Raw genomic sequence first — 18,219 nt, forward strand, 5'->3', positions numbered from 1 at the left:
CGATAAATCCACTATAATTGAGAATTTCAATAAGCATTATTCTACGGCTGGCCATGCTTTCCACCTGGCTACCCCTACCCCGGTCAACAGCCCTGCACTATCCACAGCATCTCGCCCAAGCCTCCTCGATTTCTCCTTCACCGAAATCCAGATAGCTGATGTTCGGAAAGAGCGGCAAAATCTGGACCCCTACAAATCAGCCGGGCTGGACAATCTGGACCTTCTCTTTCTAAAATGATCTGCCTAAATTGTTGCAACCCCTATCAGTAGCCTGTTCAACCTCTCTTTCGTATCATCTGAGATTCCCAAAGATTGGAAAGCTGCCGCGGTCATCCCCCTCATCAAAGGGGGAGACACTCTATACCAAAACTGCTACAGACCTATATCTTTCATACCCTGCCTTTCTAAGGTCTTCGAAAGCCAAGTTACAAACAGATCACCGACCATTCCGAATCCCACCATACCTTCTCCGCTATGCAATCTGGTTTCAGAGCTGGTCATGGGTGCTCCTCAGCAACGCTCAAAGTTCCTAAAAGATATCATAACCGCCATCGATAAGAGACATTACTGTGCAGCCGTATTCATTGACCTGGCCAAGGCTTTTGACTCTGTCAATCACCACATTCTTATTGGCAGACTCAACAGCCTTGGGTTCTCAAATGATTGCCTCACCTGGTTTACCAACTATTTATCAGATAGAGTTCTGTTTGTCTAATCCGAGAGCCTGTTGTCCGGACCTCTGGCAGTCTCTATGGGGGTGCCACAGGGTTTTATTCTCGGGCCGACTCTCTTCTCTGTATACATCAATGATGTTGCTCTTGCTGCTGGAGATTCTCTAATCCACCTCTAAGCAGACAACACCATTCTGTATACTTCTGGCCCTTCGTTGGACACTGTGTTAACCTCCAGACGAGCTTCAATGCCATACAACTCTCCTTCCGTGGCCTCCAACTGCTCTTAAATGCAAGTAAAACTAAATGCATGCTCTTCAACCGATCACTGCCCGCACCTGTCCGCCCATCCAGCATCACTACTCTGGACGGCTCTGATTTAGAGTATGTGGATAACTACAAATACCTAGGTGTCTGGTTAGACTGTAAACTCTCCTTCCAGACTCACATTTAGCATCTCCAATCCAAAATTAAATCTAGAATTGGCTTCTTATTTCGCAACAAAGCTGTCACGTTCTGACCTTTATTTTCTGTGTTTTGTGTTTAGTTAGTATGGTCAGGGCGTGAGTTGGGTGGGTAGTCTATGTTTGTTTTTCTATGTTTTGGTTATTTCGATGTTTCGGCCTAGTATGGTTCTCAATCAGAGGCAGGTGTCATTAGTTGTCTCTGATTGAGAATCATACTTAGGTGGCCTGGGTTTCACTGTGTGTTTGTGGGTGATTGTTCCTGTCTCTGTGTGTGCACCAGATAGGACTGTTTTGAGTTTCACATTTCTTGGTTTGTTAGTTTTGTTCATGTGTACCTTATAGCATTAAAAAGTACCATGGAAAATTACCACGCCGCGTATTGGTCCTCTGATCCGTTTCGCCTCTCCTCTTCGGAAGAAGAGGAGGAAACTCATTACAAAAGCATCCTTCACTCATGCTGCCAAACATACCCTTGTAAAACTGACCACCCTACCGATCCTCGACTTTGGCGATGTCATTTACAAAATAAAATAGCTTCCAACACTCTACTCAACAAATTGGATGCAGTCTATCACAGTGCCATCCGTTTTGTCACCAAAGCCCCATATACTACCCACCACTGCGACCTGTACGCTCTCGTTGGCTGGCCCTGGCTTCACTCTCGTCGCCAAACCCACTGGCTCCAGGTCATCTACAAGTCTCTGCTAGGTAAAGCCCTTACTTACCTCAGCTCACTGGTCACCATAGCAGCACCCACTCGTAGCACGCGCTCCAGCAGGTATATCTCACTGGTCACCCCCAAAGCCAATTAATCCTTTGACCGCCTCTCCTTCCAATTCTCTGCTGCCAATGACTGGAACTAACTGCAAGAATCACTGAAGCTGGAGACTCATATCTCCCTCACTAGCTTTAAGCACCAGCTGTCAGAGCAGCTCACAGATCACTGCACCTGTACATAGCCAGTCTGTAAATAGCCCATCCAACTACCTCACCCCCATACTGTATTTATTTATTTATCTTGCTCCTTTATACACCCCAGTATCTCTACTTGCACATTCATCTTCTGCACATCTACCATTCCAGTGTTTAATTGCTATATTGTAATTATTTCGCCACCACGGCATATTTATTGCCTTAACTCCCTTATCTTACCTCATTTGCACTGACTGTATATATACTTTTTTTCTTCTTTTTTCCTACTGTATTATTGACTGTATGTTTCGTTTATTCCATGTATATCTTCGTGTTGTTGTATATGTCGAACTGCTATGCTTTATCTTGGCCAGGTCGCAGTTGCAAATGAGAACTTGTTCTCAACTAGCCATCCTGGTTAAATAAAGGTGAAATGAAATGTAGAAAAACACTTTTTTGAATCATCAGAAGCTTCTAAAGCTATGCCATCAATTTCTCTAATTTTACAAGCAAATTTTACAAGCAATTTTACAATTTTACAAGCAAATTTCTCTAATTGTACAAGCACAGTCAACTTCGTGTACGTAAATGTCTGACCAACTGGAATTGTGATACAGTGTGTGAATATGTGAAATAATCTGTCTGTAAACAATTGTTTGAAAAATGACTTGTGTCATGCACAAAGTAGATGTCCTAACCGACTTGCCAAAACTTTAGTTTGTTAACAAGAAATTTGTGGAGTGGTTGAACATGAGTTTTAATGACTCCAACCTAAGTGTATGTCTGGCTTCAACTATAGATTACGCAGGACCATTCATGGGGAAAATATTTCTGATTTTGATTGATGCGCATTCTAAATGGGTGAATGTGTATCCTGTTCTGCTTCATCCACCACTATTATAGATTGCCTATGACAGAGCTTCAGTAACCGAAGGAGTGAGTGACAACACAACCTGTTTCGTGAGCACTGAAGCACAAGAATTCTCCAGAAACAATGGTATTGTGCACGTGACATCAGCTGCATATCAACCATCTTCAACAAAAGTGTAATCTGTTCTGTTCAGCTACAGAATAACACCTCAATCCACAACAATGCTTTCTCCTGCTGAGTTGTTATTAGGTTGTAAGACTACGCTCCACACTGGACCTAGTCCATTCAGATCTGAAATGGAAAGTTGAACGCAAGCAAAACAGACTGAAAGAGAACCATGACAAATGAACCAAGGGCCAAAGTTTTGGAGAGGGGGACCCTATCCTCACCAGAAATGTCAGTCATGGGCCAAAATGTATTCCTGGATTCATAGACTCAGTGACTGGTCCTGTCTCCAACAAGGTAATGTTGGGAGATGGTAAAGTGGTTCGCAGACATGTTGATCAGATTATTTTCAGACATGAGGGAACAACAAGTGAGTTACTAGTTGTGATGGCAGAGGACAGGCTGGTCTCTAGCTATCCACTTGTTTCTATGGTGCACATTCCACAGACAGAGATCGTAACAAAGGAAACAGTTCAAGAAGAGGAGAACCCAGTTTCAGAGTCAGATACTGAGCCCGGCTCAGAAACAGCTGGTGGCTCCTCCTCTGTTGAGAATGGACGCTATCCCTAGTGTTAGTCACAAAGCTTCCAAGCTGCTTAAAGGACTTTGAACTGTGAACAGGGTAAACTAAAATGCTTGTGAGCATGTGAAATGTAATGTCTATTGTCATGCTTATTCTTTACACTGACTTGTTTAGTTCAGTAGAGTACAGAACAAGTTAAAAAGAATGCTGTTTCAGTTAAAGGAACGTTATTTCAGCATTAGTTCATTTTAATGCAATAAAATAGCATTCTTATGTTGTATATCCTAAAAAAAAGTTTTTTTGGGGGGAAGATTTTATATTGAAATCTTAATAAGGGAGGAGGAATGTGGTATTAACACGTCATTACACATTCACGCCACCAGGTCGTGTTGCACTTAAGATGAGTACGTGTAATCATTGTTAGAGTATTGGGGCGCACCAATACACACGTTGAGTGCAGCTGCGACTGTCTGCCTTTTACACCATGCTCCGGGTTAATAATAAAATAATCAGGGTATATAGAGCTACTCCCTTATTTATTATAAGGCATAAAGAGTTCCATGGATTATTACATATAGGGCCATCCCTCATTCCCATAAATGAACTGGCCCATCAGCCACTGAGGTATATGAATGACATCAGGCACTTTTGCGGTTGCACGTCTGCCCGGACGTCACTTCCTCCAGCCTCTCTCGCTTCCATCTTGCTCCCCGCGTGTGCTCGTTGCTAGTGTGCAGGTCAGTGAGGAGCTCTAAAATACCTTATTTCCTGCACTGTTTCTGCTCTTCTCCAACTGCACACGGTAAACAATATCCTCGGTTATCAGACCGGTAAAAATCGTGGAGTTTGAGCACAAGTGGGCTTGGTAATGGAGTTTAGAGCTGGGAGGTGAGGTTTGAGTGACAGGCCCAATACCGCTGGCGCAAATCGAATTTAGCAACTTGGTAGCTAGCCAGAGGCAAAAAGCCCGATACATCGTTTATCTGGCTTTTACTTTTCAGTGGTCATGGTCGACATGTCAAATGTATGTAGATATTTAGCTGGCAGTGTTTTTTTCATTTTCTCGACATGTTCCAGTTCTTTGACATCAACAGTTACAACGGCCTGTTAGCATAGTTAGCTACATCAGTGCCTATTATTATCCAGCCAGCTAACGTTAGCTCTCATATCTAAACATAACTTACCAACTAAGTACTGGTAAGTTGGTTGATAGTTTTTCTGCTAGACTCAGACAACATGTAGCTAACGTTGTTGGCTAGCTACAGTTCATTAATTTAAGCCGTGGCGTCTGTGCTTTTTTTGGTTGCAGGTCTGCGTCTTAACGACGTTGGCAAATGTTCTATAACGTTTGCTAGCTGATATGTGATCTACTAGCCAGCTGATACTGCTCAACAGGCAGTTTGGTTGCTAACGTGACGTATCTTAGTGTTGCCTTTCAAACTTGTCAACCACAATATTGATTTACTGTTTTGGGGATTTTTGCTAAATTACTGTACATCAACAGTACACTCACGTGTGGGGGTGTGCCTTCAACTTGTATTTCATGCTCAAATTAATTTAGGCTACATGTAACGTTACTAGTGTAAGGAAGGGGAAAGGGGGATACGTAGTCAGTTGAACAGCTGAATGCCTTCAACTGAAATGTGTCTGGCGCATTTAACCCACCCCTTCTGAATCTGAGAGGTGCGGTAGTCTGTTAGTAGAAAATAATTTCGGTAAGAAAAATACAGGCTTAAGTGAGGCTGGGCTTAAAGGTATTACAAATTTAACGTTAGTTAACCAGACACACATAATCCTAATTATATAATACCAGTAACCCAAATGCTGTCTATTTCAGATGAAAGAAATAATAATGAATCAAGAAAAACTTGCCAAACTTCAGGCACAAGTCCGCATTGGCGGCAAGGTAAGAAAATAAGCCATTAACACACCAATTTCTTCCCATTATGCTCCGATCATGTTTTTCCACCTAGTAACACAGGCACTATTTAAAACAGTCAATATGTTTAAAAAACAAACATGTTATTGTAAAGTTAATCTTGCACCTGGTGTTAAATCTGTCTTCTGTTATACAGGGCACCGCTCGCAGAAAGAAGAAGGTCGTGCACAGAACCGCAACAGCAGATGACAAGAAACTTCAGTTCTCCCTAAAGAAACTAGGCGTCAACAACATCTCTGGTATCGAAGAGGTAAGGCCTGGTCAATGGTTAGACTGACCCATTCACTCTCTGTAGCCATCTCTTTTTAAATGTATGCTTTTTAAATGTATGCGTTGATCTCTTTGAAAGCAGAGGGTTCTTTTCAAGGCACAACTTAGCTAACTCTGTGAGTTTTCAGAAATGGAGATGTCTAGTGTGACTGCAAGTAACATGAAATAACCATTCTCATTCCTCGCAGGTGAACATGTTTACGAACCAGGGGACAGTGATCCACTTCAACAACCCCAAAGTGCAGGCCTCCCTGGCAGCCAACACCTTCACAATCACTGGCCACGCCGAAACCAAGCAGCTGACAGAGATGCTGCCCAGCATCCTCAACCAGCTGGGAGCAGACAGCCTGACAAGCCTCCGGAGACTGGCTGAGGCTCTACCCAAACAGGGTACGTGTTCCTGGGGGAGGTAGCTGGATGGTGAGGGGGTACTGGCCGAGGCGCTGCCCAAACAGGGTACATGTGTCTGGGGGACATTTCAAAATAGTCTTCACCTCATCTGTTTGATTTGGCCACAGACTTCTGTAGTGTTAGTGTGTGTGAGGAGGTGGATTGGTAAACGAAACAGACAGAAATGCACAGTAATAATTTGAACCTTTTTGCACTTGTAATTGGAATGTTTGGGATTTGAAGTAGGGCTGGAGGTTCATCGATGGATCTTGAGCACTGAAATTGTAATAGAAATGCCATTTGTTTGACGTATTCTTCATGATTGGATGCATCTTCCTGTACATTGCTCTGCAAGTAGTTTAACATTTCTTATTTCTTCCTCACAGCTGGAGATGGAAAAGCACCAATTGCCCCCATAGAGGAAGAGGATGATGATGTTCCAGGTGAGTTATATGAAGAGCAGTCTCAACGTGCTGAGGTTGAAACTCAAACAATCAAAATCTGAGAATTAACTCAGACTTCTGTTTCCATCCATGTGGGCCGGCACCTGTTTCTCACTAGCCCGTGGCTCCGGCAAACCTGCTCTGACTTTGGGCCAAAGTCAGGCCACTGGTACTTTTCCGCTGGCATTTACAAAAAAAATAGCTAGCCGAACTTTAATTTTCTCACAAAGCAACTGTCTTGATGTAAAAGTAGTTGATTCTGCTCACCCCAAGTCTTTAGTCACACTCCTGATGGAAACTCATTTAAACTAGCTTTCATTAACAAAAATCACTAGTGACACACTGGTGTGGGCTAAGTCTTAGAGGAAAAATCCCCCTAAAACCACTCATTCCTTTAATTTACAGTGTTAAGAAACACTGAGAACAATATTGTTTGTGAACAAATGTTTCATTTTGGCTTTGTAGTAAGGTTGGTAGCAACATGGGAAATCGTTGTGGAAGTCTGTTGCAGCTCAGGTCGACTACAAAATCCACAATACAATGCTCTATGGGCTGGCTAGCTAGCAAATGTAGCTACACACAATAATATCAAAGACAATATCAGCATGTGAAGGAGCTAGTTAGTGCAGTTGGTTTAGGCGATTTTACAGCTATCACTACAATCTCACCATGTTCAACCTGCAGATCGATGTGCCTCAGTGGAGTCGGACATTCGCAACAGCAGATATACTTTTGAGGAGATGGGGAAACGTTGCCCATGCTACGTCAATGGACCGAGCGGTGCTTTCTGAGCGATTCTGGGACAAGTTCTCTTCAAGGAGTGAATGGGAGTCTATTAGGCGCTAGCTCAAAAAACCAACATTGGCACCAATTTCATCAAGTACAACATTACAAATCTTGTCCAAGATGTGAGAATTAACTTGCTATCTGTAATATCGTGTAACTTTGGATTTGTGTAGTTGCGTACTCAAGGAAAATGGGCACGTTTCTCGACATAGTCCGTTTGATAAGGGATTATAGCAACTGCAGGACGCAGCATGACAACGTGAACGCAATTGGTGGGGCATTATGTCCTCTGTCAACTGCGTTTATTTTCAGCGAACTTGTGTAAATATTTGTATGAACATAAGATTCAACAACAGACATAAACTGAACAAGTTCCACAGATGTGAGTAACAGAAATGGAATAATGTGTCCCTGAACAAAGGGGGTCAAATTTAAAAGTATCTATATCTGGTGTCTGGTGTGGCCACCAGCTGCATTAAGTACTGCAGTGCATCTTCTCCTCGTGGACTGTGCCAGATAATATAATAATATATGCCATTTAGCTGACGCTTTTATCCAAAGCGACTTACAGTCATGTGTGCATACATTCTACGTATGGGTGGTCCCGGGAATCGAACCCACTACCCTGGCGTTACAAGCGCCATGCTCTACCAACTGAGCCACAGAAGGTCCACAGATGTTACCCCACTCTTCCACCAAGGCACCTGTAAGTTCCTGGACATTTCTGGGGGGAATAGCCCACACCCTCCCCGATCCAACAGGTCTCAGACATGCTAAATGGGATTGAGATCCAGGCTCTTTGCTGGCCATGGCAGAACACTGACATTCCTGTCTTGCAGGAAATCACGCACAGAACAAGCAGTATGGCTGGTGGCATTGTCAAGCTGGAGGGTCATGTCAGGATGAGCCTGCAGGAAGGGTACCACATGAGGGAGGAGGATGTTTTCCCTGAAACGCACAGCGTTGAGAATGCCTGCAATGACTACAAGCTCAGTCCAATGATGCTGTGACACACCTCCCCAGACCATGACGGACCCTCCAACTCCAAATCGATCCCGCTCCAGAGTACAGGCGTCGGTGTAACGCTCATTTCTTTGACAATTAATGTGAATCCAACCATCACCCCTGGTGAAACAAAACCGCGACTCGTCAGTGAAGAGCACTTTTTTGCCAGTCCTGTCTGGTCCAGTGACTGTGGGTTTGCCCATAGGTGACGTGTTGCCGGTGATGTCTGGTGAGGACCTGCCTTACAACAGGCCTACAAGCCCTCAGTCCAGCCTATTGCGTACACTCTGAGCACTGATGGAGGGATTGTGCATTCTTGATGTCCTAAGTTTTCATAAGTGACCATAATTGCCTACCGTCTGTAAGCTGTTAGTTTAGTTTCTTAACGACCGTTCCACAGGTTGCATGTTCGTTGAACAAGCATGGGAAACCGTGTTTAAATCCTTTACAATGATCTGTGAAGTTATTTGGATTTTTACAAATTCTTTGAAAGACAGGGTCCTGAAAAAGGGAAGTTTCTGTTGAATTTACGCTCCTTCATTTTGATTCCTATCGCCTTTCTGATATCTTTGGCCACTGCATCATGACTGGACTGGACTTACCCTGGACTGAGGAGGCAGACAAATAGGAAAATTCTGTTAAATTACACATCGAGGTAGGAATATTGCAAAAATATGATCAATGGCTAATTCGAGAAGACATCCTCCCGAGTTATGACATTATGACATGGCCCGTATTGAAGTCTGACATGCATGACAGACCTTTTAGCAATCTAAAGGTCGTGTTCCTATTTACCTTCCAGCGAGAGCAACTATCACAGTGCTAAGTCATACCGGCTGGATTTCTGCCTGCTTGCAATGCCAATAACTCAAACATGAACTGACCCAGGGAATTGATAGAACATCACTCAGATGCACAAAAACAAAACATTCAAAATTGGTGAATCATTCCTTTTAAGAGCTCTCCAGTGATTTCAGTCTCTGCAAACGGAGCGATCCCAGAATTTCAGCTGCGCAAAAGTACGTGGAACTACGGAAACAAAGCAAAGTCAGATCTGTTGCATACTGTGTGGAGCACTTTAGGTGGAAGTGTAGCAATGGAGGCATCCTTGTGAGAATCACACCAGCCTCTGGCAGTACATTTGACGCTGTCCCACTCCCACCCTCTTGGCATGGATGGACACATCTCTAGTTATTGGTTCTTTTCCCTCCCTGCTTATTTCTACTTGACCATAGGGATTGTGTAGGTATCGTCAATAATGGACCTGGTTCTTGGCCTCTTGTGAATTTGCTCAGTGACGTGCACCTTTGTCTCAACATCACCCACATGTCTAGTTAGTATACATGTTATACTTTCTCTGAAGTCTGCCTCCAGAATAAGTTACATCTGGGCTTTTACTTTCCCTCCAATTCATAAAACCTTGCCAGGGTTTGCTTACTTTTGGGAATTGAAGGGGGTCATGCTCAGGGGATCCAACAATGACTAGAGTAATTGGTGATGGGTGGGAGTCGGGGTGGTGGGCTTAGTGTTTGAAATGTTGTTCGTTGTTTAGGAGTTCTGAAAGCAGTTTGCTTTTCTTTGTTGGAGAAAATGGGTCCAAACACATGAGGTTGCCATTAAAATTACCCACAGCTTTTCCCAGGGCTATCCTTTTCCCGTAACCCAAAGTTTTCTCAAACGATTACACTCCCGTTCAGCGTGAGGAATGGTTGAATCCCGTTGACAGTCTATGTCTATGCCATGTTATTACTGGAGTTTAGTTTCCCTTTGTGTCCATTTGAACCCTCACAACCCCTCTGAGACATATGGACTTGACAGATTTCAGTCTTCATTGAAAAAAATAGGACCCTCCTTGAGATCCTCAGTGCCTTTGATCTTCAGTGCCATGATTTTTACATCTGTTTTTGGGAGTTCTGTGTACCTTCCCCTTGCAGAGCGAGACTCGTTCTGAGTGTAAAGGGAGAGCTGATTTTGTGGGGGGGGGTTGTACCTGGGATCATGTTTCAGATAAACTCTTTTTTTCTTAAGTGGTCTGAGATTAGTAGAAAGAGGCATGTATGTTTGTATTTAGGCCTGTTTAACCTTACTGACACGTCACTTACCCACCGTTGGCTCTTGTTGTTTTTAGATCTGGTGGAGAATTTCGATGAGGCTTCCAAGGATGAGGCAAACTAAAGAAAAAAAGACCTTCAGGAGTCTCAACAGGACTTGACTGGGTTGGATAAGGGCACTAGGTGTTATTTTTTTTATTTAATTTTTTATTTCTTGCCACCCGACTCATACTTTTTTGTGCACTGTGGTGTCCGTGTCCAGTTTGAGTCAGTGAGAGATTGTACGGGTTCTGTGGTTCGTGCTCTTCATATTCTCTTCAGCTGTTTCTTCCATGTTACTGAACCTGATTTCTTTGCAGTCTGGCTGAAACTATATCTGGAATAAACATTTTGCTATTGTCAATTTATATTTTCTCTGATTACTTAAACATTTTTTTAAATTGCACCCCATGGACAACTAAGTAGTGCGCCGGACTGCCAACAATGTGACTTAAAGGCCATTTACACTTGCACCGACGTGCACAGCGTTTACTTTGAATAAATGAGAATTTGGTGAAGATGGTTTACAAGGTGTTTTTTACAATAAAGCAGCACTAGCAAAAATCTGAAGGAACATTCTACTAAACTAATGTACCCTAGGATGGCATTTCAACCATATCTTCCAATGAAGTCGGGCAGATAAACACAAATATACATTAAACTACAACCTACCTACAGCAGTCCCCCTCCCCGCAACACTGCTCTTTTATTAAGCTTTACATATATTTGAAAAAGCTCTGAGGCTGATACGTAAAGCTTAATAAAGAGCAGTGATGCTACCAAGAGCAGTGTGCGTGTTTATTTTTTCTGGACAAAATTTGAGAAGCTTTTTGTGGCTGTGGATTTTTTTTTTTTTTTTTATCTCTTAACATGGGACCAATTTTATTAATATTTATTATTTGATGTACTTAATTTCACCACAACTTGTTAAAAGTAGCCCGCGAAATGACGTTGCCACGAGCAGCACTGCAGATATTGAGATGCAAGCCTTTGTTCCGTCACACACAGTATGTGCACAGGTTCGCTGAATGCTGTTACGTGGGAGCTAGGGCACCAAAACAGCATAGAAGTCTATGCTCTTAGTCGTTGCGGCAGTTGACCCACTAGGCTGTTTTACTCTCATGCCAATACCCTTTTCATGAGGGGCAGAATTCTCAAATGACGTGTGCAATTAACTCAACTTTCAACATCCCCCATTATTAAGGAATGGTTTGGGTTTATGCACTAGTTTCTTACATGGTTTGTTACAAAACTCAATAGGATGTCTACCCAAAACGGATACATGGGGTGCCTAAATACTCACACACATGCTTCCTAAACGTTTCACACATGAGCCTCAGACGTGCTTCACGATTGTCCTCAGACATTTCTTTCTTCGCTATGGCATCTGCTGTATACTGCATTTCCATTCCCAGGCAATCCCTCAATTCCTCATGTCCCCAGGTTAGTGGCTTTTCCCTGGGCTCTGGTCACTCTCGCATCCCCATCAGCAGCTTCAGTAGATGGGCCTCCATCACCTGTTGAACTGATCAGAGAATAGAGAAGTTTCATGAAAGTTTGAGTATTGTACGAAATCAAAAAGGCAAGTATCTGGTAGAGTTGGTTAAAGGTAAATAGGAAAGCTCGGTTGCTTAACCTGAACTGACAAGAAAAGGACATAAGAATGCTATCCTCAAACAGCACAGCTCCAAAAGGCCATTTTAAACATTAGGTCTCTTATTTCCAGAGTACAAATATCCAAGTCATGAAATCGTAACAGCTACTGGGTTAGTTTGAGCATGGATTGATTGGGATATGTTTCCATAACAATGACACGTCTAGCCTTAGCATACACAGCACCTTACTAACTTGTCCAGCAATTTGAATTGTTAAGAGAAATTGACATAGAAAATAGATGCGCCAATTGCCTGATACGGTGCATTTCCATTGAATGGTCTTGTGCCACTAAACAGGTGGATGTAATGTCACGCCTAAAAATAACACTTGCAAAAACCTAGTCTAAGAAAAATAGTGGTTGGAGTGTTTCCATTATCCATTTTGGCAAATTATGCATTAAATTGCCTACAGGTGGGTGGGAGGGCATACAGGTACACTGGGAAAGCCAGCATGAATAGAATGCAAGAATTGACATTCTAATTCTCATGTGCACCTGTAATGATCATGCTGTTTTATCAGCTTCTTAATATGCCACTCCGGTCAGGTGGATGGACTAGCTTGGCAAATAAATGCTCACTAACAGGGATGTAAACAAATTTGTGAGCAAAATGAGAAGCCTTTTGTGCATACGGAACATTTCTGGGATCTTATTTCAGCTCATGAAACCACTTTACATTTTTTTTTCAGTAGTTACATATTTATTTAGCAAGCAGTATGCCTTTTAAGAATTAAATGTTGAGTGGAGCTTCGTAGTTGTGATGACATCACGTGCCCATGTACCTTCTAAATTATCCTGCAATCAGCATTTAAGTTTTCTATAAAAAAAAAAGTTTGAAAAATTCAAAATCCACCCGTCGAACAAATACATGTCGCTTTAGAATATTTCTCCTATAGCTGTCGTTTCCATTACGTCTTTTTTTGCGACATTGCTTTTGTCAAATAAACCTGGGTCAATGGAAACCTGCCTATTGTTATACACTGACTAGAAGGAACTTTCACCAAATACCCTTGTTTCTTTCAAAATATTCTAATATGTAGTTAAGTTGTCTGCACCATATGTATCTTTAAGAAAGTGAACCTGGCAAAAGACAAGTAATGAACGGCTATATTTCTGCTTTATGTATGCATAGAGTACAATGCCTCTTGTGAAAGGATTCATGATATTGCAACCTGTTCATGATAAGTATATAGCCTATAAATGATATGAAATGCATATTTGTATACCATTCCTATGGCCCATTGCCACAGCCATATCCATAGCGTTGAAGCCAGAGTCGGACTCAATGGTGGGGTCGGCTCCACTTTCTGTGACAGGAAAGTTTGAATTCATCAGATGACAGACCCGTCTACACAAATACAGCCTACATCTAAACAATTTACCTAAACATTAAGTCAGTTTCAGATAACCGCCACTGCTGTTGATAAGTACAGTATGTCTGCTGAGTGGAAGGTCAGTCAGCCAGCCAGTCAGTCCTTACCCAGGAGGATTTCCACACAGGGTACATGGTTCCCATGGACAGCGTAGAGCACGGGAGTCCCGCCGTTCTGAAACCAACCCACAAACACTGCATCACATTCGGGCAAACACCTTGGGCAGCCTCCAGGAAGGTAAGCTCACCACATTCACATTACTGATTTGGGGGATCCATTTGTCTACATAAGCCATACACAAGAATACAGTTTAAAATCCTGAATCAGCTAACTTTCCTACCCAGTCATATTCATTGACATCCACCCCACAATCGATGAGCATCTTCACGATGTCTGTATATCCCTTACTGCATGCCAGAGACAGAGCACTCTCTCTGCCTTTAGCCAACAGGTTGGGGTCCGCTCCCTAAAGGAAGAGAACATGGAGACAGACCATAAGCGAGAAAAGTCAGGTCTAAGCGGCCCATTTAGTCAAAACATGATTTCAACAATGTGGTGTTTTGCTGTTTTATGTACATTTTATAACAATGTCTGACTATATTTCTGTACCATGTTGTTCAAATGAATTTAGTCATTTGCTGAGTTATTCGTCTCAACATGTCATTGTACTTACATTCTGAAGCAGGAATTCTACGACTGCAATCTGTCCATGTGCTGCAGCCCACATCAGGGGGGTGAAGCCTTCCTCATCCTGCAGGTTAATCACAGTCTCTACAGCCATACAAACACCAAAGCAATCAGTAACATGTTCCACATCTTTCAAGTCAACCAGTGAGAGCCATATTATAGACGTTCTTGAGTACATATTGTTCTTACCAACTTAATTATGTGACTGCATGGTTCTAAGGAGCCCGACAACATCAATATAACAAAACAAATAGAACTCCACCTTGAGGACATCCTCACCTTGTTCAATCCTGCTGGCTAGGAAAACCATTTCACCCTGTGCTGCTAGCTGGTGAATGGACAGAGCTGGAAAGACATCATAGGTCAGAGGTCAAGCAGCCATCGTTCAATGTTAGATTCAGGTATGATTTGTGTTGTCATGTTTGAGGCTAAGTGATGTGTGACAACTCTAGGATAAACGCCTTCATATAGCTGCCCACTGCTCCGACCTCTAAATTGGAAGTCTGTACATTGGACAAAGAAACCACCTTTATTTTAAGATGAGCTCAGGTACTTACAGTGGACGAGAAGAGGAGTGGAGGACACTTCGTTACCACGGTGCTTGTTGGTGAGTGTTGTCGACTGTTTGATGGGAGAGAAGTGTTTGGTGGTGGACGGGGTATAAACATGACGTACTTGTATCCCCGGTGAGGGTGACGTCTGAATATTACACTCGGCTGAAAGGCAAGAGGCAGCAGCATCATCAAACATTAGCTCTGTTCAATTGAGCAGCAAAATACCTGATTTATATGGGATCAAATTAGCCTAAAATCATGGCTCTCTGTTCCACTAAATTACACATAACTAAGTCATTGAACGAAGGCGTCTTCTACCGGGTAGTTTTAAGACCCCCAACGCTCGGCCTGAACATTTACACGCATATCAGTGAGAATGTGTGTATATATATATATTGAGAAATTGCTACGTAGGAACACTAATATATATATAATTGTAACATTTATACACCTTTTTATAGGGTTAGTGTTCCTACGTAGCAATTTCTCAATGTTACAGCTCGTGTTTTAAGACCGAAGGACCACCTGTTCTAATTCCGTATATAGCGTGTTCCGAACACCTGTATTGTAACGCTAACGGAAGAAGGCCGCCAGAAACTGAGGGAGTAACGGTAGGCACCTTTAATAAGAGTACTGGGGGATAGGGTAAAACATGCGAATTGCATTGTAATACCAATGAGTGCGTCAACAGTTGGTAGTTAGTTGGTACCTTTAAATAAAACAGAAGCCACCTCCAAATCGGAGTTGACCTGGTCCTGTATGTTTTTGCTGTCCTCTTCGTTGAGTGACTTGACGAATCTTGAGCATACGTTCATATCGAAGCGGTTGGGCAGAATGAACTTGATCCCCATGGCCACGTTCTGTGCACCTGTGTTGTCCGCACTTCCACCCGGGTGCTCCGACTTGATGCCACTCATATCTGGCATCACACATATCCCCTCCATCTCCTCTGAGACCGAACTGGTCCTGCCTGGTACCAAACCTTTGTCCATGACTGAGTAGTTAAGAGTCAAGAGGGTCGACTCAGTGCTGGGTGGATGTGATGGCGACTGTCTTGGTTAACGAAGACTTTGTTTACCACATCGAGTGTGCCATAAGAGAAAAGTCAGTGAAAGCCTAGAATGAATTCAAACGTAACATCAGCATTGGGTAGGCCGAGGGTTAGTGCTAATATGCATAAACCCACAGGAGAGAGTGGTTGCAAGAGAACAGACAAGGATCATGCCTAATTAACAACAGGATCAAATCCGTCCAGAGGCTTACATCGTTCAATTTTAGGGCCTAGCTAGCTACAACCAAATGCTGTCTGACTTACCATTACTGGTAGTTAGGTAATATTTTGAAATAAATAATAAAGACGAGACCCAAACAGACCGACTAGTGTTAGCTAGCCCAAGATTGGCCAACTCGTTGAACGAGACGTAGCTAGCTAAGTGTTAGCAAGCTAGCTAACAGACCCAGTATCATCCATTGCAAGCAACCTACCGTACTGATTAGAAGCACAACTTACACCGTTGTTAGTGATTTACATTTATTAATAATAAATAATTTCTTACTAAGTAGCTAACACATTTTGTGTAATGTCCACCGATGGTGCAAGGAGTTGATAGCTGGCATTCTACTTGTTTCTCGCGCATGAGCACTAAAGTTTTTTTCTCTTCATAATGTGCCAGACTGTAAAACCAGGTATGTGAACAATAAAACATTCGAAAACATGCTTTATTCTAGCGCGACACTTACAATTATTGAAAACATACAGAAAAATATTTTGTATTTTAGCAAATTTGACAATGAATGACACTTAATAACCAAGCCTCTGTTGTGTTTTTTAGTTGTCCATATTCTGGTTGCGGAGGCCTATCGCATACAATTCTTTGAGGCCTTGGGGACCTGTGTTTTACTTGTGTGTCAGCTCCAAAAACCTAACCTGGGTGAATTAAAGTTTTACCATGACATTTTGCAATGTTTTTGTTAATCCATTTTAATACGAAAGCTTGGATAATAGATTAGGCTACATTGGTTACCCTGCTGTGAGATTACCATCTGAAGCATAAAGATCACAGTTTTGGTCAAATGCTAAAAATTGGTTTATGCGATGCAATTATTTTTTTGACCACAGGTTCATTAGAACAATTGCTCAATTTTCCTTGAATATTTTCCTTGAATGAAATGGTTCCATTGTAAACCAAAGACAAAGGAGCTGATCGTGGTCTACGGGAAAAAGAGGGCCGAACAGGCCCCCATTAACATCGACTGGGCTGTAGTGGAGCGGGTCCCCCTCAGGAGACTGAAAGGATTTGGCATGCGTCTCCAGATCCTCAAAGTTCTACAGCTGCACCATCGAGAGCATCCTGACCGGTTGCATCACCGCCTGTATGGCCACTGTTAGCCAGCCGACTGTAAGGCGCTACAGAGGGTAGTGCGTATGCCCCAGTACATCACGGGGGCCAAACTTCCTGCCATCCAGGACCTATATACTAGGCGGTGTCAGAGGAAGGGCCTAGAGACCCAAGTCAAAATAAACTGATCTCTCTGCTACCACACGACAAGCAGATCCAAAAGGCTCCTTAGCAGCTTCTACCCCTGAAGCCATAAGACTGCTGAACAATTATTCAAATGCCACCCCCCTTGTTTTTACACTGCTACTCACTGTTTCTTATCTATACATAGTAACCTTACACCAACCTACATGTTGAAATTACCTGGACTAACCTGTAACCCTGCACCTTAGTGTTATTTTATTGTTACTTTTAATTAAAACATTTTTACTTTTGTTTTATTTTCTTAACCAATAACGCAGTTCAAGAAATAGAGTTAAGGGCTTGTAAATAAGCATTTCACGGTAAGGCGAACCTTTTGTACTCAGCGCATGTGACAAATACATTTGAATTGATTTGAATCACAGAAGATGGAAACAGGCATATTAGAAGTGTGCCAGGTGTTTATCCAATCTTTGATGATTTTCTCTCATAAACATGTTTGAAGTTACTCTTTTCATTCTCAATTTAAAGTAATAGAGCAGTAGAGTATGTAGGTTTGTAGAAATGTATATGGTACCATTCAGATGAAATTAAAAACATTTATTGACCCAGCTAGCTATCTTAAGTGTTTCCTTTTGTGCTGCAAAGTCTCTACATGTCACCATTTGAAGCATGTTACTTCTGCTTGAATAATCTGGAATTACTCATTCGTTTGAGCGGTCAGAGGTTTTCCCCTTCACTGGTCGAAATTGCAACATGCTAATCTGATTTAGGGGGATATGCCAAATATTTCTCCCTAATCTGTCAAGTCCTGACATAGAGTGTAGTCCTAAAATAAACGCCATTCGCTTTTGTTTTTGTCGGAGTTTTCATAGCTAAACCCCTGTCCAGATCAGGAAATTAGGGGCCACCTCTCTATTTTATCCGCTAATATTTATG

General features: G+C 42.4%; 3 protein-coding genes across 7 annotated transcripts in view; 2 read left to right on the plus strand and 1 right to left on the minus strand.

Annotated features, from left to right (window-relative positions):
• Positions 1-4,210: 4,210 nt before the first annotated feature.
• On the plus strand, positions 4,211-10,896 carry LOC118385378 (transcription factor BTF3). Of its 3 annotated transcripts, none has more exons than XM_035772482.2 (6): positions 4,211-4,346; positions 5,447-5,515; positions 5,685-5,798; positions 6,007-6,208; positions 6,595-6,651; positions 10,571-10,896. In XM_035772482.2, exons 1-6 carry the CDS (start codon positions 4,242-4,244, stop codon positions 10,615-10,617), a joined length of 594 nt encoding a protein of 197 aa, XP_035628375.1. In that variant the 5' UTR covers positions 4,211-4,241; the 3' UTR covers positions 10,618-10,896. The 3 variants fall into 3 exon arrangements, with proteins under 3 accessions (XP_035628375.1, XP_035628376.1, XP_035628377.1); XM_035772483.1 differs by having other exon boundaries at positions 4,275-4,411; XM_035772484.2 differs by lacking the exon at positions 4,211-4,346 and adding an exon at positions 4,439-4,497.
• On the minus strand, positions 10,456-16,472 carry LOC118385377 (ankyrin repeat family A protein 2-like). Of its 3 annotated transcripts, none has more exons than XM_035772479.2 (9): positions 16,357-16,472; positions 15,510-15,916; positions 14,804-14,962; positions 14,526-14,591; positions 14,233-14,330; positions 13,900-14,025; positions 13,667-13,733; positions 13,413-13,493; positions 10,456-12,057 (listed from the first exon to the last, which is right to left on the minus strand). In XM_035772479.2, exons 2-9 carry the CDS (start codon positions 15,790-15,792, stop codon positions 12,002-12,004), a joined length of 936 nt encoding a protein of 311 aa, XP_035628372.1. In that variant the 5' UTR covers positions 15,793-15,916; positions 16,357-16,472; the 3' UTR covers positions 10,456-12,001. The 3 variants fall into 3 exon arrangements, with proteins under 3 accessions (XP_035628372.1, XP_035628373.1, XP_052377267.1); XM_035772480.2 differs by having other exon boundaries at positions 16,286-16,442; XM_052521307.1 differs by lacking the exon at positions 10,456-12,057 and adding an exon at positions 12,904-13,003.
• LOC118385376 (rho guanine nucleotide exchange factor 28) overlaps positions 14,611-18,219 on the plus strand; it is a 123,124-nt gene continuing 119,515 nt past the window's right edge. The window contains exon 1 of the mRNA XM_052521298.1: positions 14,611-14,853. The gene's annotated coding sequence lies outside the window, so the exon portion shown is untranslated. The remainder of the gene's footprint in view (positions 14,854-18,219) is intronic.

Source organism: Oncorhynchus keta, chromosome 6, assembly GCF_023373465.1.
Source record: "Oncorhynchus keta strain PuntledgeMale-10-30-2019 chromosome 6, Oket_V2, whole genome shotgun sequence".
In the NCBI taxonomy this organism is placed as follows: domain Eukaryota; kingdom Metazoa; phylum Chordata; class Actinopteri; order Salmoniformes; family Salmonidae; genus Oncorhynchus; species Oncorhynchus keta.